Raw genomic sequence first — 20,625 nt, 5'->3', positions numbered from 1 at the left:
CCCTGGCAGGGAGTCGAACCCAGTCCGTAGCAGTGAGAGGACGGAATCCCAGCCAACAGATCACCTTGGTTTTTGTGCCTATCCACAAGAAGCTGCACGTGTATTATATTATGCCCTGCATATTCACTAGTCCCTTCATTACAGTTGTTTTTTTTTACAATTCTCATTCAATTTTTTCTGGACGCTCTACTCAAAGAACAGTCTGTACTGGTAATGGGGATCCCCTCCACCACCACCAGCGTGCAGCCCCACCTGGATGATGACGATGATGATGATGATGATGAAGACGTCAGATTTCTTTACGACTCTCGATGCGACCTCCGTTTTCCGAGTGTTTTTACTTTTATCTCGGGTCAGCAGTTTTAATCAATACCAAACCTTGAAATCTGACCGTTGAAATAATAATGGGCGGTGTCAGACAGAAATCGTGCCGGCAGTGATAAAAATAACGCACCTCTACATATTGCCACTAGAGGGCGGTGCGGTATGGTGTTGGGTAACCCGGCCCCTACTGAGCGTGCGTACTGGGGCGGACGTGATTTGACTCCTGGACTAGCCGAGACAAGAGCGCATGTCAGTATTTTACTGGGCTGGTGTGTGTGAGAGCTGTCGGGTGTCGGGACCCGAGAGAAGGGCGTGAGGGGGTATCGGCAGGGCAGAGCAGAGCGATGAGGCTCCGCATGTTCCAGTGACCCGGGACGTCCCGTACATGCCCGCGGGGAAAAGCCGCACGTTTGAGGTTTGAGACAAATTAATTTCTTCTGGCGTGCCTTGGTGGTTGCGACGGGGTGGTATACTGTGGACACCCTTTAGTAGGGGGGAGCGCGTCTGTCTTTTCTTGCCGTTGTCTGGCGAGTGACTTCAGTACCGTAACGGGGTGACTGTCACGGAAAAGGCGCAGAAGGAGTTGCAAATGAGTCTTTGAAGTCGCACTCGGCCTCCCCTCTGCGCGTCAGATCGGGTAAAAATACAAATGTAGTGGACATGTGCTATGCTCGGGGGGGTTTTTTTATTGCAAAGCTGCTCACGAGTAAAAGGAAAGGTGGAGTATGTATCATTTGTCCGCGCTCCTTGGCTGCAGATCCGCAATGCACGCATGTAACTGTTCCTTCTTGAAGGTCCAGCCTGATTTCGGACCTGTGGCCTGAGCTGCTGCGGAGCATTGGATCGGCTGACGCTTTGCACGCATTCGAGGAGACTAATTAGGGGTTGCGTTTACAAGGGCGTGCATCTGGGGTAAAGTTATTCTGCATGCTTCTGTGTGTGTTTTCCAGTAGCGTTGCAGGAGCGTGTTTGTTTTTTTTTAAGAAATCTTCTTCATTCTTGTCGAAACCAGATGCTTTTGTCTGAAAACCCAAGGTATATTAAGTGTTTTCCTTCTCACGGGCTACTGCAAACGCCGATAAAGAGGAGAAGCGTCATGTGCGAATATCGGTGTCAAAAGATTCTTCGCTTCCTGGAGCTTTTGCGCGATTTAGTCGTTTCTGACCCCGATAGGGCGCCGAGAAAGTGAGGGATAAGGACAGGGATGTATTTTGCACCTGGCATCACTTTCTGATTTTATACGGAGTTGCTAAATCTCGAGGTGTTTTTCGGCGCTGTTCGCTGTTTATTCGTGCGATGCCACTTCTGAACCCGTTGGCTTACCGCTCAGATGCAGTACAGGGAGGCGCGCACGAAGCCTTCAGAGATTTAAAATATGCCATGTTAGATTACAGTAGAGTCCCAATACAGGGCACGGCGGTTTAACACCGCATTCTGTTTGCAAAGTGCTTTTTCCCCCCCAAGTTTTTTGGAACGCTTTTCTTAATTGCCCCCATTTCAGATATAAGATTGCTCACGGCGACTTTCACTTCGGTTGCTCTCCTGCTTTGGCACAGTGGGTGGGATTTTTACCTTTTGTGTGGCGCCTAGGAACAACAAAATGCAAAGGCGGGTGTGTTCGGCGCTGTTCCCGGAGCTCCCGGCGCTGAGGAGTCAAGACCCGTCTCTCTCTCCCCCTCTCCTGCAGAATCCAGGAGCTCGCTGAAGCGCCGGTCATGGGGACGGAGGAGCAGGCGGCCCGGAGCTTCCTGGACGAGCTGGTGAAGGAGTTCCCCGGGCCCCTGGGCCCCGAGCAGCCGCTGCCCGTGAGCCCCTTAAGCGGCACTGTCAGCCAGGCTGAGATTCGCGGAGAGTGCCTGGACGTGGCCCTGCGGCTGCTGAGAGCCAGGTAAGACGACTCTGGGGTGGTGGTGGGGGGCTTACATGACCTCTGACCCCCGCGCTCAGAGGGCAGGGCAGTGGGCAGCAGCAGCGAGTGTGCGGGCAGGAGGGCGAGGCCCAGTCCCCTTAGAGCAGGAGGCATAAACAGTTTGGGTAATCGTTCATCACGCGCCGCCCGATGCTACTTGTGTCACTGCAAGCGGGCGGACAAGGGCGGGAGTGAGGTCTGTTGGACCAGAGCGTCTCCCACTCAAGCCACAGACGTCAAGGGCAGACCCTTCCCACCCTGGAGACGAGCTGCAGCAGCAGCAGCAGCCTCTTGGTTGTGGATGGGTGCCTGAGGGCTGAGGAAGCTGAATCGCACCGAGACTCGACTGAAGGGTTGCAGGTTCCTTACACAAAAGGTCAACCGCTGATGTGTGAGGTTTTGGAGCCTCGTCGTGCGAGTGTTAGAAACGGGAAACGGGCAGGGCTGTGTCTCTCACTGTCCGAGCCTGAGCTGAGGTCGTGGTAGATACCTCAGGGATTCGCAGCAGTGCCTTTCCTGTCCACCTGCGTGTTTAGGCACAGGGTGGTGAATAATTCTCTTCTGCTTCCCTGGAGTTCCTGCCCTACAGCGCCCAGCAGTGTCTGACGGTGCCCGCTGCCCTGAAACAATACGGTTTCCAAAACCTGCAACGCCATTTTATATATACAGTATATAAACATGTCTATGCTGGTATGTTAGCAATAGAAATGTCTTCCTTTGTGTGCAGCTTGCTCAAATGGGATATTCTGCACAGGTTTCGAAGTCTGCAAGCTTCCTCAGACCCTTTTCCAGGGGAAGGTTTGGTTAAGACACGTCTCCACTGCTCTGCAGGTCTGGTGTGGACTCCAGGTTTCAAGCAGCGCGTTGTTGCCGTCGGTAACCGAGTTGACCTTTGACCCCCCTCCTCCCGGGCTCTCTGGAAGTTGGCGCTGGCTTCCTGTGAGGGGGCGGGCCATTGTTCTCGCTTCCTGTTTCTCGGCCCACTTCCTCTCTCAGTGCAGCGGTGCAGACTCCCGGCCCCCCCTCCTCTATCTTTCTCTTGTGCCCTGAACGGGGGGGAGTTTCCGGCCCTTTCCTCTCAGAGGAAGGGATGGGCAGATGTGACTCTTTTTTTTTCTGCCTTTCAGAAGTTTCTATTCTTCTGTTCCTTTCCGTTTCCTCCTTTCATTTTAAGCCGCGCAGAAATCTTACAGGGAGGCAGTGGGAACATCGCCTTCGTGTGTGTTCGAGTGTCAGGAGTCGGGAGCCTGGTGTCTGTACAGTGGGGGGAGGTTCCCTGGTGAAGCCAGTGTAGTGGGGCGTCCTTCCTGTCTGTGCTGGGGGTGTGACTGGCAGGAGTGGGGGGGTCCTTCCTGTCTGTGCTGGGGGGGGACTGGCAGGAGTGGGGGGTCCATCATGTCCACCTGAGAAAATGCAGCTGTTCGTGAATGTGGAGAGTTATTAGGCACACTAAGTATTAATCAATCAGTTCATTGATCTGATTTGGCTTAAAGCATGTAGGACTGGGAATTTAACAGTGATTTTTGTTTTGACAGCACTTTTGCTTCATAACCAGTATAAAATAGAATAGTAGCAGTTGTAGAAAAATATACCGAGGTGCAGTAATAGCACAGCACACACTCTTGGTTCCAATACTGCCTATTTAGTGTCTCTCAGAACGTTCGTCTTTATTTTCTGAACCACGTTGTAACCAAGGCGCAGTTTGTCGTCTGCTGTTTCCTGTGAAGCCCTAACCCTGAGTTTCCGTTGCTCAGACCTGGTGAAAGACGCCTGGCCCTCTGAGCCAGGGAGTGTGTCAGCTGGCCGGTGCCTCTCTGTGCTGCGGTCCGCCAGTAACTGCTCCGCCTCTGGGTGGGCTGGCGCTCCGGGAGGGCGCTGCTCCCCACGTGATGGGAGATGAGGGTGAGCCTTTGGAATTCCGGAAATGCCGGGAATCCAAGCACCGTGGCTCCTGCCTGCTTGCCCGAGCCTGTCCGGGCTGTCCGGGCAGGAAGACGCGGCGAATCCTATTTCCTCATGTCATGTTGGACTTGGAGATTCTCTCTGCACACATCCCAAAACAAACCAGCACGAGGGCAAGACTTCTGCTTTTCTGTTTCTACTGAACACAGTTTCCCTCATAACACCTCAAATCTGTGTACAAGAGAAAAAAACAATAAGACCCTTTTTCACGTTATTGGTGCATATCCGTTTAGTCACGTATGGAAAACTGCACGCTCTGAGTTTTGTGCCAGCAGTCTCCACTGGTCTCGGGTCCTTCAGGTGTTACCCAAGTCGTCTCCCACTCCCTCAGAGCCCCCCGTGTGAGAGGTCAGAGTGCAGACTCTGTGGACATGGGCTCCCCAGAGCCCCAGAGGAGAGCCCCTGCCCCCGGTCAGCCTCCTGCTCTGGGAGCGCGAGGTGCTGGGCTCAGAGGATTCCTGGGTTCTGGCACCTGCTGATTAAGCCCCCGGTGTGTTTGCTGCCCCCTACAGGAATGCCCCGGAAGGGCTCAGTGCGGCCCTGTCCCACGCGGCCGTTGCAGAGCTGCTGAAGAGTGACCTGTCGGCTTTCGCCCAGGAGCAGGAGCAGGCAGCCCCCTGTGAGTGCCCCGCGGCCCCCCTGTGGGGTATTCTAGTCCTCAGAGAGGTTACAGCCGAACCATTCTGCCCTCCGAGCCTGTCCAGGCCGGAGTGTCCTGTGTTCCTGTCGGGTGCGCTGGACTGGGAGGGAGGGAAGACTCCCATCATGCACAGCAGTGGGATCCAGTTCACGTTTCGCCAGCTGCGGGCTTTTTTTACGGACGCCTGCTCCAGGCTGGTGACCGTTTCAGGCCCCGTTTGCGAGAAGATGAGAGAGGCTCCCGACGAGAGGCTGTCTTTCAGCCCTCGTGACCCGTGTGGCGTGGGAGCCTGGAGCCAGGAAAGCCTGCAGCGGGGCCACTGGCCGCCCCCAGCAAGTCCTCCCCGCCCCCCAGTCAGAGCTTGAGTGGCAGCACTGGCTTCATTCGCTTCTCCAAGAGCACAGTCGCCTCCGAAGAGGGGCGTGACTGGACTCCTAGGCGCTCCATCACTGAGACTGCTGCTTTAGCCATTTTCAGACATGGTTGGTAATTGCCTTATTTGTTGTGGAAATGTAAGCAGCGATAAGCAGTTGAAGAGCAGGGGGCCAGATGCCTCTTTTAGTGATTGTCGGGCAGATCTGGAAGGGAGGGAGAGGGGCAGGAGCAAATCTCTGATTTGAATCCTGTCTATGTGGCCCAGACTGAGGTAGAATGATCTTTTTGTCCAGGGGAGGGGGAGGGATGGGGCAGTGGTTTTATCTTGTCCGTGGCTCCTGTCCCATCGCGGCGGGCAGCACCAGCGCTGGCGGCCCAGGGCTCATCACGAGTGCGCTGGCGGGGGGGGAGGGCGAGCAGCACATTCGAGACCCATTCCCGTTAGAGCAGGATCTAATTAACATCATTAGCTTTGTTATTGTGCAGCCAGATTATCCATGGGCTGACCACAACCACAGAGGAACAAAGTAGTGTCCCCCCCCCCCAGGCACTGAGCAGGGCACTGTACCCCCTCTGGGCGCAGCCCCCGTCTCCCACTTGGCATTGAAAACTGGAAGGGAGGAGCTGATCGGTCCTGTACCCCCCCAGCAGGGAAAGCTCAGCACCTCTGCTCCTCTGTGCAGATCGCCGAGTGTTTGGGGAGGGGCATTGTGAGCAAGCCTTGGCTAACAGGAGGCGCTGTGTGGCGCTCAAGAGCCTGTCCTTGCGCCAGTCTGCCAGGCACTGTAGCCTTAAGGCCGCAGTGCTGCACAGCGTGGGCTGCAGATCCTGGCTCCATTTAGAGAAACGACCTGCTGCCCTGCCTGTACCTGGTCCTTCAGTCTCAGCAGGTGTCGCCAATAGGGAGACAGACACCTCAAGAGCTAAAGGCTGCAAGTGCTGATCGTAATTAGCTCCTTAAGCGCGGCCAGTTTTTTTTCTTCCCTTTCTAAATGCTAAGGATAAAAATACATTACACACTCATTCTTAATTGACATTGCAAAACAAGAATTCCATCTTGATCTCTTCTGACATTATCCGTCAGCTTTTAGTTTTCTGTAGCGCACAGAGCTCTGAATGCGCTGTCTGTGTGTTGTTAATTCAGTTTACTCGGTGGCAGCCGTGAACAGCAAATGAGACCATTTTTTAGGCTGTCTTTGATCTCTTCCCCCGTGCATCACCCAAAGGGTCATTCTCGTCTGGACTGAATGGCTGTACTAAATGCAATTTCATGTTGCATTTAACATGCATTGTCCCATCAGCCTATAATAATACTTTTCTGTGCAGTCAGAAAATTCAGCTTGTGCCTTGTGGGAAACTTGTGCCTCTGTCCCAGACGTCACACTTTATTAGTGCTAAGACACAGTTAGCTGCTGAGAAGTGCGCTGAATAGCAGCTGGCAGGCAGTGTGGTTGTGTCTGTAACCAAGAGCAACATGGCCAGCAGCCATATCACCCTGCAGCTCACAACTAACAACCCACTGAAGCTCAGCAGTGTGAGCCTGGTCAGTACCTGGATGGGAGACCTCCTGGGGAAAAACTAAGGTTGCTGCTGGAAGAGGTGTTAGTGGGGCCAGCAGGGGGCGCTCAACCCGAGGTCCATGTGGGTCTTAATGCCCCAGTATAGTGATGGGGACACTATACTGTAAACGGGCGCTGTCCTTCGGATGATATGTAAAACCAAGGTCCTGACTCTCTGTGGTCGTTAAACATCCCAGGGCGTTTCTCGAAAAGAGTAGGGGTGTAACCCCGGCATCCTGGCCAAATTTCCCATTGGCCCTTACCAATCATGGCCTCCTAATAATCCCCATCTCTGAACTGGCTCCATCACTCTGCTCTCCTCCCCACTGAGAGCTGGTGTGTGGGGAGCGTTCTGGCGCACTATGGCTGCCGTCACATCATCCAGGTGGGGCTGCAAATTGGTGGTGGTGGAGGGGATCCCCATTACCTGTAAAGCGCTTTGAGTGGAGTGTCCAGAAAAGCGCTATATAAGTGTAAGCAATTATTATTATGATTATACCAGAGTGTAGTGAGCAGCTCTCTTACGACCCCTGCTGGCCACAAAGGGAATTTCAGTTGTAAGTGCTAAGTGAACGCTTGTCGCGGTTTTCATTCTTCATTTTCGCGCTCATTCTGTACTGTAGGCTTCTGGTCAATCGGGGGCTGAACGGGGCTGGGGAGCCTGTCGGGGGGGTCAGCTCTCACGCCGTCTTGCTTCTCCGCTGTCGTGTCTCCCAGTGATGCACTCGGAGCCCCTGCAGCGCCGCTTCCTGAACAAGCTGCTGGAGGTGTGCCGGGCCAGGCAGCAGAGCCGCGAGCCCCCCCCGGCGGGCCGGCGCTTCCTCCGCGCCTCGGCCCACGCCATCCGCAACGCCCGCAGGAAGATGGAGGACCGCCACGTGGTGCTGACCCACTTCAACCAGCTCTTCGGCCTGGAGGTGAGCTGGCCACCCGTCACGGGGGGTCTGCGTGGGCCGCCCAGGGCTTGAAACCCGAGCACACTACCCTCAAAACTAGTGAAGCTTTTCTTCCTGGGTTTGCACTTTCTAACTTTGCTTTCAGAAATCAGGTGTCGTCCTGAACCACAAGTCTTAGAATAGCCTCTTGGTACTGTGCTTAATAATAATAATAATAATAATCATCATTCTTTACACTTATATAGATCTTTCTGGACAGTTCACTTAGAGCACTTTACAGGTAATGGGGATCCCCTCCACCACCACCAGTGTGCAGCCCCACCTGGATGATGTGCCAGTCCTCTCCCCACACACCAGCTCTCAGTGGGGAGGAGAGCAGAGTGATGGAGCCAGTTCAGAGATGGGGATTATTAGGAGGCCATGATTGGGGAAAAGCCAGGGGGAAATTTGGCCAGGGGTAACACCCTTACTCTTTTCGAGAAAAAGTGCCATTTGAATGGTGGTTAAAAGCTGCGTCTTCATAAATTGTAATTCACAGAGTCTCGTACATTAAAATGATCTCCCTGTAAGACGGGAGAGATGGACAAGTCTTTGGCAGCCCTCTGCATGGTGCACAAGGCCCCGATACTGCTGTGTTAGTGTCTGCTCCGTTTTATGCCCAGTGTTGGGCGACAACAGGGACACGAGGCAAAGGAAGAGACACACACACACAAAAGCACCAGAGAGCAGGGTTGGAGGACGAAGAGGGAGGTCGAAGCAGCTGACGCCGAGCTCGGGGGACTCCGAGGCAGGAGTCTTCAGGAACAAACAAGAAATTCACGAATTTCACTGAAGAACTGAATCCAACAGATATGGGGGCAGACGAGGCAGAAGAGTGGGTTGAGCGCAGCGAGGCGTGGGGCGCGGACACAGGGGAGCAGGGGTCACTGAAGACTCGCGTCAGACACGGAGACAGATTAAACTGAAGGATACTCTGGAGGGGAATCAAGGAGAGAAAACCTGAAAGTTTAAGGACTTCCAGAGGAAAGTGAGCTGAGTTTGGCGAAAAACTCATCAAAGAACAGCTCAGACTCCCCCTGAACTTGACTTACAGATTGAAAGAGCCCATGGAGCTCTGGGTCCAATTCCCAGCAGGCCAAGCCCAGATGTTCGAGATACAGGACCAGAGAGAAAATCCTGGCCGAAGCAGATCCTTCCTTTTCATCATGTGCTTTTTTCTTGCCGGCAATCAGTCATGACTATGCACCCAGCATTCGACAAAACATCTGGAATATAAGGAAATAACCGCATTTTTTTTTCAAAATAAAAATTTAAGGCGCCCTTCCCCTTCAAACTGAGGGTGATTTTCGACGTGGGAGTTCGGCTGTATTCTGTCGCAGACGGAGCACAAGGCCTAACTCTCGGCTGCCTCGGTGTCCGGAGCAAGCAGAGCCCACAGACAGCTGTGTATGAGGAATTCTCCTATCCGCTAGTGAAAAAGCAAATCGTGAGAGAATGGTGTGTTCAAGATCCTCCAACACCTGTATGGTGGATTAATACTGTATCGTGAATGAGATGTATATCGGGGGAAAAGATAACGTTTGTTCTCAATCTGCAAGCAGAAAGGTTTCGGAAATACAGATTAACCGTGAAAGTCCATTTCCCAATTAAGACCCAGTTTAACTTTTTGAAGTAAGATGTCATTTTTGTCTCAACGTTTATAGTTTTCTATGTTGCTCAAGTAGTTATGTTTCTATATTAAACCTCCTGTCTCTGCCTGATAATTCGAAAAAATGTCGTCTTAACTAAGAAAGGGAAAAAAGCACACGTACATTTTACAGGTAGACTGTTTCTTTAATAAATTAAAAGTTAACAAACAAAAGAAAATCGTGGGAATTCCAGGCGAGAGTGTCAGTACTGTAGTGCTCTTGTCTGTCCAGCTTCGGACGCTCAGGTGCTCGTTGTTGGAAATGGAGGGGTTTAACAGAGAGCCGGTTCAGTCAAGAGATGGAGAAGCGGGGAGACAGAGTTTCGGATGGGAAGATGGTTTCTGCTGGCCCTCTGAGCCGGCTGTTTTGTGCGCTGGTGGGCTAACTGTTTTCCGCGGCTCAGCGCTCCTCTGATCCACCACTTCGCGCACAGACCCTGCGGAGGGTCAACGGCCCGTCGCTGATAACAGGGGGCTCAGAGGGGAGGGGGGGGCGCTGTCCTGCGTAATGGCAACTGGAGTGCCAAGTGCATGATAAAATGGCTGACATCCGAAGGGGTGACTTTCTGCTCTCCTCTCCCAGGACCAGACCGAGCGCAGTTACTTCGCGGTCTTCGACGGGCACGGCGGAGTGGACGCGGCGACGTACGCAGCCACGCACTTGCACGTCAACGTCGGCCAGCATGAGGCGCTGCTGAGCGACCCAGCCTTGGCCCTGAAGAGCGCCTTCACCCAGACGGACGACATGTTCCGGGAGAAAGCCAGCAGAGAGGTGAGCGTGCTTTCGTCTGTTGTTTCCTCTGTGGAAATCCCACCTGGCCCCGGGACAGTTTTCACAGAAGCGGGCCTGTGAACCAGGTCCCAGAAACTGGCTTCGCTGGGCTCCGCAGTCGTTAATTCGAGTTCATGCTGCGGACGGACTGGGCTGTGGGCGGAGGTTGCCTTTGGCTCAGCTGATAACGGCGCAGGCTGAGCTCTGTGATCGCTTGCCCAGCCTGAGCCGACAGGCCGCAGCTCGATTAGGTTCCCTCGGCTGTCGCAGTGATGTCCGCGGCCACTGGGCATGTGCAGGCTATCTGTGAGTGAAATGCCTCTCGTCCAGTCAGAGCTGATCCTCCAGTGAGGGGGCGGTGCTGCCTGCGACGTGCTGGAAGATGATTGGCTCGGAAAGCGAATGGGAGGCGGAGTCTGCCTGCCCTTCCTCACCTTAGCGTACAGCTGTGCAGTTCGCTACCATGGAGACGAAAAGGCACTGGTGGCGATTCCACAATCGCATGGGCGTGACAAAAACAATGGCCTTGTTCCAGTGGTGCAGCAAGGAGGGGGGACAGAGTGTTTCGCAGTCCTGACTGTGATGAAATGAGAAGGTTTTGTTGCCCAAAAGAAGGGAGTGTGAATTCCTACTGCAGCCTCAAACAAGAAAAGTCGCGTTACGCCAGTATGACGCACAATAATAGTAAAGGCTGGTTCCTGTCTCTTAAAAAGCACTGTGCTAGTGGTTTTTCTTTGGCGTGACAACCGTACTGTCCTGTGTGTGTAAGAGGCCCCTCTGACAGCTGTGTGTGCTGCTTGGCAGCGTCTGCGCAGTGGGAGTACTGGGGTGGCGGTGCTGCTGGCGGGAGACTGCCTTCACGTGGCCTGGCTGGGCGACTCGCAGGCCATGCTGGTGAGAGAAGGACAAGTGGTCACTCTGATGGAGCCCCACAAGCCTGAGAGAGAGGTAAGGGCCGGTGGCCAGTGGACAAAGACACCACAGCTCTGGAATCAAGCTAGGGAAAAGCATTCGTATACATTCCTGGTCTGATAGCGGTACCCTACACCGAAAGCCTACAAAAACTGAAGCTTTTCTGTTTTGAACAGACTAAAAGTTAGTTTTGAGAAGGAGGGGAAGGACCTGATCCAACTTTTCAAAACCCTCCAAGGTATTGACAAAATCATCCAAGGGGGTGAGCAAGAACCAGAGGCCACAACTGGAAGCTGTGGGGATTCAAAGCTGAGAATAAGAGGCACTCATTTACACAAAGAGTGGTGATGGTGTGGAACAAGTCACCCAGGCATGTTGTTAAAGTGGATACCCTGGGTGCTTTCAGGAAACAGCCGGATGAGACCCTGAGATCAATTAATTACTCCCAGGACAGGTTGGATGGTCTGAGTGGCCCTCTTTCGTTTGGTCTTATGGACAAAAAAAAAGGACCAGCTGATCCTGTGATCCAGCTGTGGCTGAGGCGTGGCCACTTGATTTTCAAACCCAGAGCCGTGTGTAACTCTGCAGTGTTAGTGTACAGCTGTTGGCTCAGCTGGGTCCCAGTTGGACAAGCATCCAAGTTTCCATCAGATTGACAGGAGTCACACAGGTGTGAAACGGTTAACCGTGCCAGCTGTTAATCCATCCTGTTGATGAGACTCAAGTGTCCTTCTGAAGCTGTTTCTTGATCAGCTGCGTGTACAGCCCCTGAAACGGACTGTAAAGTTGTTTGTCATTCTCATTTCAGGGACCCTGTGAAGAATTCCATTTATAAAAACACCCCCACTAAACAAAGGGCTGGTTTTGTATTAATGGATTGGCAGATCTGTAGCCCAGGCGAATGCTTTAGGGAGGCCCATTCTTCAGTGCACGCAAAAGAAGAAACTCACCCACTATGAGATCTGACTCTCAAAATGTAACAAAAATAAAAAGCGAAGAGGTGCTAGGTGCACCTAATTGAAACCGCTGGTCAGACCGTGCCTGGAGTGTGAAAACAGACGTGCGGCCCAGCTCAGCAGCTGAAAGGTTTGACCTTCAGATGAGGGGGGAATCTGTGGGGTTTGGTCATGATCGGGTGTCCCTCCCTCCCCAGGATGAGAAGAAGCGGATCGAGGATCTGGGAGGGTGTATTGCCTTCATGGGCTGCTGGAGAGTGAACGGCACCTACGCGGTCTCTCGAGCCATAGGTGGGTGACGTCTGGCGAAACCGCGTGGAGGCTGGGATTGCGCTGGGATACTAACCGAGCGCACCGGATGTCTCGTGCAGTATTGAATCGTTTCCGAGCTGCGACCGGAGGGGACGTTGTCAAGGCACGCTCCTCTTCTCTGGTTTCACATCCGCTCGGAACAAAGCGCACCGTTTCCGTGTGTGTGGCGAGATCTCGGCAGGCTCACAGTGAAGGAGTATCGGTTTACGGGCAAGTGCAGTGAGTTGTTCTGTGCAAGAATGAAGGGGGTGTTGTGCAATTAAAGGCTTTTCGAGCGCCTGTGGGTGGAGTAAACTTACAGGTTCGGGGAAGCTGTGTGGTTTCCTGTAGGAGTGATGTGTAATGACTGTGTTATGGATTGACGCTTTTATGTAATAGTTTTAATATTTATATGCACCGTGTTTTTGGTCAGTCTCTGTATGTGCCAAACATAGCTGCTCAGATGCAAGAGAAGCAGCGAGAAATGGGGCTGTAAAGTATTTTCGGATCACGTCTGGGTCCTGCAAGGCTCCCGTCCTGCGGCCCTGTTCTCAGTATGGGTCTCTGACCCAGCAGGGTTCTGTAATGGCCCCAGTGGAAGGTGGCCTCACGTGTCCCCTCCCCTCTCCCCTCTCCCCCCGGCCTCCAGGCGACTTCGACCAGAAGCCCTACGTCTCCGGCGAGCCCGACGGCGCCTCCTTCCCCCTGGGCGGCGCGGAGGACTTCCTGCTGCTGGCCTGCGACGGCTTCTTCGACGCGGTGCAGCCGGGGGAGGCGGCGGGGGCAGTGCTGGAGCACCTGCAGCAGGCCGGCGGGGCGGCGGCGGGGGCGGCCGAGGGGCTGGTGGCCCTGGCCAGGGGCCGCGGCTCCACGGACAACATCACCGTGCTGCTGGTCTTCCTGCGGGAGCCCCGGGAGGTCCTGCGGGGGGCCGGCCGGCGGCCGGACGAGCCCCCCGCCGAGTTCGTCTTCTTCCGGGACGACGGCGGCCGGGACGAGGCCCAGTGAGGGGGCGGGAGGCGCGGGTAAACCCCCTCGTTGGGCCGATGGGTCAGCTCTGCGCGAACGACCTGGAGAAGCGGCCAGAGTCGTGCCCACCGGTTTGCCTCCCCCTGGTCCCGAGGCTCGGACCCCGTCAGCGTAACGAGTTCTGGATCTGTACCGCCTCGATGTGTGAGGGCTGTCCTGTCGTGGTGTGTACGTGTTTATATCTTGATCCAGTATATCTGTTTTAGGGAATATTAAGGCTCTTGTTCGTAATACACACATTCCTATTTATTTGGGATATTACCCATCCAAAGCTTTGCAGTCAGTATAACTCTCCGTTTCTGACTGTTCCCGTGAAAACGCCGATCTTGAATACGTGGAGTTTCCGAGAGCACTCTTATGTTGCAGTATTCTGAAGAAGGCTTCCTGTTCTCTTTCGTCCCACTTCCTGTGCCTCGGGAAGCTCTAAGAGATCAAAATCAGTGTTAAAAAAAGAGCTCTTCTTTAGAGGAACCAAAGATAATCTCGACGTGATGGGCCTAACCTCCTCCTGATCCGTATTTCCGCCATTTTTCAGCGCGACACACTGAGGTTTGAGGTTTAAGGATGTCATCTTTTTGCTTTTTCTGAACGTTTCATTTGCCACTTCTTCAGAACAGCGGATCTCAGCCCTGGGCCCAGGGGGATCCTGTGTCTTGCTCCAGTCCAAGTTTAAATCGCTGAATAACTGATTTAAGCTTTCTGTTAAAAAAGGTTGTTTAAAGTTATTTTCCGAATTTTGATGCGGAGTCCGCTGTGCTGAAGAGTGGGTTTCCGGACAGCGCTCGTGCAGTGGGTCAAGCAGAACAAGCACTCGGTCTGGAGTGTCGGTGTCGCCCCTACCTGCGTCTGGCCTTTGTAAACTACTTGCCCAAAATAAGGGAGCCGATTCTTCATTCGCGAGTTGGGGAGAGACTGCATGAAGTTAGGTAGGCCGCGGTTGTTGCCGATCATGTACTTTGGCCAAAGTGTTTTTGGAATGAAAGCCTGAGTGCAGAAGTCTGATCAAGTAAGCACCAAGAAGAGCCCAGCAGGCACAGCAGAGCCGGGTGGACGACTGTTGCTATAGATGCTGTTAAAGCCACAGTGCCACTAGTTCCATAAGGCTGCAGGAATGCAACAATTTTGAGAGCTTTAGTAAAAAAGAAGCGCATCTTGCAGTCATCAGCAATGGTGCGCTCTAAAAGACCGAAGTGTCAGGACATTTTTCGAATACAGTTGGATCACTGCGTTCCCACTGACCGTTGTGCTGTCACTGCAGCTGACGTGACTTGTTGGTCGGACCTCCCTCGCCCCATTCCTTCCATCCCATCTAGGATGTGGGAGCAAGCCTGCAGGGCACGTTTTCCCCCTTCGGATACTTGGCCTTGCAGAGCAGTACTTCGCTCGGCGACCTGCGCCAGAGTCCTGGGGATTTGCCGGCTCCTCCCCAGGAGGGATCTAATCCGAGAAGGAACACGCTCCTTCCTCGCCCGCGGTGCCGCTACTCCGTGATCGGCGGGGGTGGAGAACACTGGAGCTCTCCCGGGAACGGTCTCTTCCAGGGAGCCGCGATTCGGCTCTCCTGCCGCTGGCTCTTGGTACTCCGGCCAAGACGAGACTTGGAACGTCGTGGGCGCCGGGCTTGTGCCAGCGTTTTCCCCGCGCCTGTAAGGAATGGAAGCAGGGCACTCCAGTGCTCCTAACGTGGGACGTGCTCATCCTTTTGAGACTGGAGTCGTTGCCCATTTCAAGAGCAGCATGGCCAACCTGTAGTCCTTGTCCCCAAGGTCAGGGTGGGGAGCTCTCGCCAGTGTAGAGCAGCTCGAGGAGAGGCTTGTTGCAGCGCTCTGCAGCTCGTTGGGTTGACAGCCTGCAGATGAAACGGTTTTCAGCAGTTTTTGACCTCGGAGCACTGGTGGGAGTTTGTGCGGTCGACCGTATTCTGCCTCTCCGTTCTTTTGAGCTGTGGGCCAGCGAACAGCTGCCTTATGGAAATGAGTCGTCCCACCCAGCAGTTTTGAAAGTTAAAGTCTAGGGGAAAAAAACCTCATTGATGTGCTTTTATTCACACAGCGGCTTCTCTCCTTTTTACGACTTGGGGCGATGCACACCAGAAAATGACACACTATGTCGACCTGCCTTGAAGTGGGGGGGGGTGGGGTTTCTACAGTATTAAACTTTGTATTACTTGTGTGTTAGTGTGAATGTGTGGTGTGGTTTGTGGTCTCAGTTATTGACATCATGGAAAATGGTCTTAATAATATCTTTGCAGTAGTTTACCACTGTCATCATTTACTTTTTGGTCGTGTTCCAGCCTGCAGGCTGTTTTGTTGATTCGTGTCGGCACGGGCTGCCTACACTGCTGCCTCGCGATCACTGGTTCTGCCCCTCTCCTGCACTATTGTGTCTGCAGGACGGAACTGGTCCAGACTCATCGGTTTCTGAGTGTCCCACCGGCGTGGTTCTCTTTACTTCTCCTCCCCTGCCCGTTATCAATTTGCTGGGCTCCCCGGGGCTCCACTTAAGGTCTCTGCCGTGCTCGGGACCCTTAAGGTGTACCCCAGTTTCAGCACTAAGATTAGCGGTCTGCCATGTTTTGGGATGGCACCAGTCTCTGGCTCTGATTTCTCGATCCATTGCAGAATCCCACTGCTGACACCAGCGTCGCATCGGCCCTTTTCTTTGTGGTGTTAACAAGGTGGCACAGAACAGAGGTGCAGTTTTAATGGTTTCTGAACCGCAGGCAGCAACTGTAGAACTTCAGAACTACAAGCACACAACTGGCACACACATATACCAAACACAACCGACAGTTATTGCTACAGGGGTCACTACAGTATTGTTTTGATAATGCATTTATTGACATTGGAGGAAAGGTTTTGTATGTGTATTTAAACTTAGCCTAGCTGATATTGTTTTAATATATACTGTTTCTACAGAATTTAAGCTGAGTATTTACCGATTTTGTTACAAGCCATTTTAATCCAGGTCATCTTTAAGTGCCTTATTCCACTTTCTTAATAGTTATTTACGTGTTACACTTTTTTCATTCGGACAGATACTAGCGGAACATTGATGGGTAAAAAACAACAAAAAATAGTAAATTCTTTGAAAGTGTAACCGTTTATTTAAGTTCTTTTGAAATCTTCTGGTGTTGAGCAAGTTAAGTTTTGAATATTTTGTTTAAACTGATTTGGGTGTGGTTTTGATATACAGCATTAACATACAACTGCCTACTGTATTTTTTCTGTGGTCAGAGGTGCGGACAGCTCTTACTCGTCCGCAGCTCTGGGTTTATTGGAACAATCAATATCGAGTAATCTCAAACTCATGCTTTTTCCTGGAAATATTCACAGGGTGTTTGCAACTTTTTGTGCATGTGCTCTTTCATTCCAGCCTCTGAATCTGCCACAGTGCTTCGTAAGAATCATTGTGACGTAGTTCTGCAAAAAAAGAAATCTCTTTCCAGTTTTATAAATGCTGATTTTCTAGGATCTTGTGGTTCTGTGGTCAATAAATTGCTTGAATGACCACATGACTTAAGAGTTCAGGGCCCAAAGCAGACCAGTTCTTTTTTTATCACCTCCATATTAACTACACCTAGGTTTGGATTAAATGAGGCCATCTCTCCAATATCTCCAGAATCAAATGAGTATAACTCCAGCTGAATTCATAGAGCGCCGTTTATATAGGAGTACATGAGGCTCCTATAGAGTCAGGTGTCACAAAGTTGCTCATGATGATTTTGGGAACACAATAAAAAAGACATTTGATGCAGCATTTTTGTGCACAGTAAATAATTATAATAATAATTGCTTACACTTATATAGCGCTTTTCTGGACACTCCACTCAAAGCGCTTTTACAGGTAATTGGGACTCCCCTCCACCACCACCAATGTGCAGCACCCACCTGGATGCCTAAATGAGTTTTGGGGTTGAACTCTGCCTGGGAGAGGTGTCTATTCGAATAAAGACTTCCTGTAAGGTTGCTGGTGTCCCACAGTGGGGGTCTTGAACTACACAGCAGTAAGTCACTGGTCTTAAACCGCAATGTGGTGAAGTGTGCTCAAGAGTGCGTTTCATTCTGCAGGCAGACACCAGGCATTAAACAATTCACTTTTATGATTACCATTCATTTTCTTTACCCATTTGTATCCATCTATAACCTTTCATAACTGTGCTAAATTTCATGAATAGTGCCATGTACTTGCCTTTGAAATTATAATGTGGTGTTTAAGTGCTTAATAAAGTTTGGTTTCCTGTTTATTCTGGAGTCTGTATTTTATGTTTTCCTTCCACCCACTCCAGCAGGAGAACTTTAATCCAAGCCCTAACACTCAGAGCTCCATGTGTCTGGACAGGTTTGCTGTCTGCAGAAAGTGCAACACCCTAAATCTGGAGTCTTCGAAACTGTCAACATTCTGTCCCATAACAGGCGGTTGTGCTGGAAAACAATTCTAATAAAAAGCCACGTTTGAAATGCCAAAGAGTGCCCTACCACACGCACACTGTGATGAGTGCAGAGATGTGTTCAGAGGTTTGCTGTGCTTTAGCATGCACTTGCTTAACTTGCAGGTATATAAGTGTAAGTTATATATATCGTATGTAGCTTTTTTCTGGACACTCCACTCAAAGCGCATTACAGGTAATGGGGATCCCCTCCACCACCACCAGTGTGCAGCCCCACCTGGATGATGCGCCAGTCTGCCCCCCACACACCAGCTCTCAGTGGGAAGGAGAGCAGAGAGATGAACCAGTTCAGAGATGGGGATTATTAGGAGGCCACGATTGGTAAAGGCCAGGGGGTAATTTGGCCAGGACGCCAGGGTTACACCCCTACTCTTTTCAAGAAACGCCCTGAGATGTTTAATGACCACAGAGAGTCAGGACCTCGGTTTTACATCTCGTCTGAAAGACGGTGCCTTTTTATAGTATAGTGTCCCTGTCACTACACTGGGGCATTAGGACCCACACAGACCGCAGGATGAGCACTAACACCTCTTCCAGTAGAAACCTTAGCTTGAAAAGGAGTCTCCCTTCCAGGTACTGGCCAGGCTCACACCTGCTGAGCTCCAGTGGGCTGCCAGCTGTGAGCTGCAGGATGATATTACAACGCCAGGCAGCTGTAGATCATGTGTTGCTCTCCATCCATCTTCGAACCACTTGATCCAGTCCAGGGTCACAGGGGAGCTGGGGTTTATCCCGATAAGCAACAGGTGCAAGGCAGGATACACCCGAGATGAGCTGCCGGTCCATCGCAGGGCAGACAGACGCAAATGGACATGCACACACACCAGGGCCACGTTTCCCAAAACCCAATTTACTTTTCAGGTTAATTTGGACTGTGAGAGAAAAAAAAGTGTGTGCACATGGAGAGAACATACAAACTCCCAGCTGATGGTATCCCAGCCTGGAATGACAGAAGGAGGAACTGAACCCAGGGTTCACCATAGCCAGGCAGCAGTGCTGACCACTGTACCTACGGTTAAACAATTCAATGTGCTTTCACCATGCTGTACCTCACTCATTCACTAAGCATCACCACAAACCAACAGACACAAGTGGAAACTAACAGGGAGTACATTTACAATTAAGAACTGGAGGCACTGTACACCAAGGATGGTGGGGGTCTGGTACAAACTACCCACACGTTGTGCTGAAGCCAATGCCCTGGCTTCATAGATAAGAAATGGATGAGTTCATCAGCGCAATTAGCTTTGTCAAATCAAACTAGATGGGTCAAATTGTGCCCCCTTCTTTCTGTCCTTACAGTTTAAGGGATACCACCATTTACGATTTGTAAGAGTCAGTAACCTTCACCAGCAGTTCTCTAGTTCTGTCCCCAGCAGCAGCTTTCTAGTGGTTAATTAGGTCTCTTTCAAATGTCCAAGTCAGAGAAGTTGCTTTTGGTATAAAATAATGAAATTTTGTGAATCACCTCAGGAAACTAAAAAAAAAGTGGTGCACAGTGGAGTAATAAGACACAAATCATGAAAAATTCACCCAGTGACTCAGAGAGTACAACCACATTCCACAACACAAACTTTAACAGTGGGATAGGTCTTTAAATGAGTTCTGAAAAGGGCAGTCTCTGATGGATTTGGGCAGTGCATTTTACTGATGCAGAGCATCATGTACTGTGGGGAGCCTGGATTTGAGCAGAGTAAGAATCTCAAATTAAGATGAAGGATTGTGGCAAATGTTTCAGATAACCTGGAGTCATCTGTCTAAGATTTGAGTGGGAGAATAAGATAACATAAGATCATTTTTTTTTAGCCATCTACAATTTCTTGCATTAGGAATTTGTCTTTTCAGAAACCCCAGCTTGCTCTCCATGAGACACACAGACAGGGAGAGAAGCTTGGGGTCAGAGTGCAGGGTCAGCCATTTATACAGCACCCCAGGAGCAGTTGGGGTTAAGGGCCTTGCTCGGGCACCCAACACAGTGGGATTCCTCTGCCAGCCATAGGTTTTGAGCCAGCAAGCACAGCTACAGATCCTTCACCACAAAGCCACCACTCCACGCCTAAAGAAATCTCAGTTTGACAGCTGGGTTCGAACCCCCAACCTGAGGCATAAAAGGCACATGCTTAAGCCAGATTTCTGAGAATACTGTAGCCTATTCAATACTTTCAAAGATATTTCATTTGGTGAGGCACGACATTAGTCACTGATCGTGACTAAAAGGTAAGAATATTTCAGCTTCAGACAGTGTCTTAAATAACGTTACACGAGTGGAAGAAAGTTACGGTAATAATTATCCATAATTGGTCATCTTGATTGTTTAGCTCAGGTCTTCTGGTGAAACGACTTCGGTTCAAGAGGTCGTTTTGCGTCTTTCACACACGTAACCTTTTGACGGGGTCATTGAGATGTTATTACGAAGTTAAACCACAAGGTGGCAGTAAATGAGACAGCAGTAATCGCCTACTCCGAATATCCGTGAGTATCCGCGCATCCTCATCAGTTTTAAGAAACTCCACTTAAAGCACTTTACAGGTAACTCCACCACCAGTGTGCAGCCCCACCCGGATGATGCGACAGCAGCCAGAGTGCACCAGTACACTCCCCACACACAGGAGCTAAATTGGGAGGAGAGCAGAGTGATGGAGCCAGTTCAGAGATGGGGATTATTAAGAGGCCATGATGGGTAAAGGCCAGGGGGAAATTTGGCCAGGACACAAGGGTAACACCCCTACTCTTTTCGAGAAACACCCTGGGATATTTAATGACCACAGAGAGTTGGGACCTGGGTTTTATGTCTCATCTTAAGGACGGTGGCTTTTTTCAGTAGATTGTCCCCGTCACTGTACTGGGGCATTAGGACACACAC

At 51.4% G+C, this 20,625-nt stretch overlaps 1 protein-coding gene and 1 long non-coding RNA gene across 3 annotated transcripts in view; both read left to right on the top strand.

The window, feature by feature from the left end:
* LOC148641425 (uncharacterized) overlaps window positions 1–17,558 on the top strand; it is a 173,520-nt gene extending 155,962 nt beyond the window's left edge. The window contains exon 2 of the long non-coding RNA XR_015929784.1: window positions 17,159–17,558. This is a non-coding gene — a long non-coding RNA (uncharacterized LOC148641425). The remainder of the gene's footprint in view (window positions 1–17,158) is intronic.
* The window catches only part of ppm1f (protein phosphatase, Mg2+/Mn2+ dependent, 1F), a 38,638-nt gene continuing 18,570 nt past the window's right edge, over window positions 558–20,625 (top strand). Inside the window, exons 1-8 of one of the 2 annotated variants that reach the window (XR_015929783.1) lie at window positions 558–739; window positions 2,012–2,212; window positions 4,708–4,814; window positions 7,487–7,686; window positions 9,936–10,124; window positions 10,929–11,072; window positions 12,190–12,283; window positions 12,933–14,995. Coding sequence is in view for 1 of the 2 variants with exons in the window: in XM_088618149.1 (XP_088474275.1) it covers window positions 2,040–2,212; window positions 4,708–4,814; window positions 7,487–7,686; window positions 9,936–10,124; window positions 10,929–11,072; window positions 12,190–12,283; window positions 12,933–13,291 (1,266 nt within the window). In the remaining variant the exon portion in view is untranslated. Of the gene's footprint in view, window positions 740–2,011; window positions 2,213–4,707; window positions 4,815–7,486; window positions 7,687–9,935; window positions 10,125–10,928; window positions 11,073–12,189; window positions 12,284–12,932; window positions 17,559–20,625 lie in introns of those variants that run through there. The other variant, XM_088618149.1, reaches the window with a different exon arrangement.

The sequence above is a fragment of the Lepisosteus platostomus genome, chromosome 24 (assembly GCF_059453375.1).
Source record: "Lepisosteus platostomus isolate fLepPlt1 chromosome 24, fLepPlt1.hap1, whole genome shotgun sequence".
NCBI classification, from domain to species: domain Eukaryota; kingdom Metazoa; phylum Chordata; class Actinopteri; order Semionotiformes; family Lepisosteidae; genus Lepisosteus; species Lepisosteus platostomus.
This window is presented reverse-complemented; position numbering and strand designations above follow the sequence as displayed.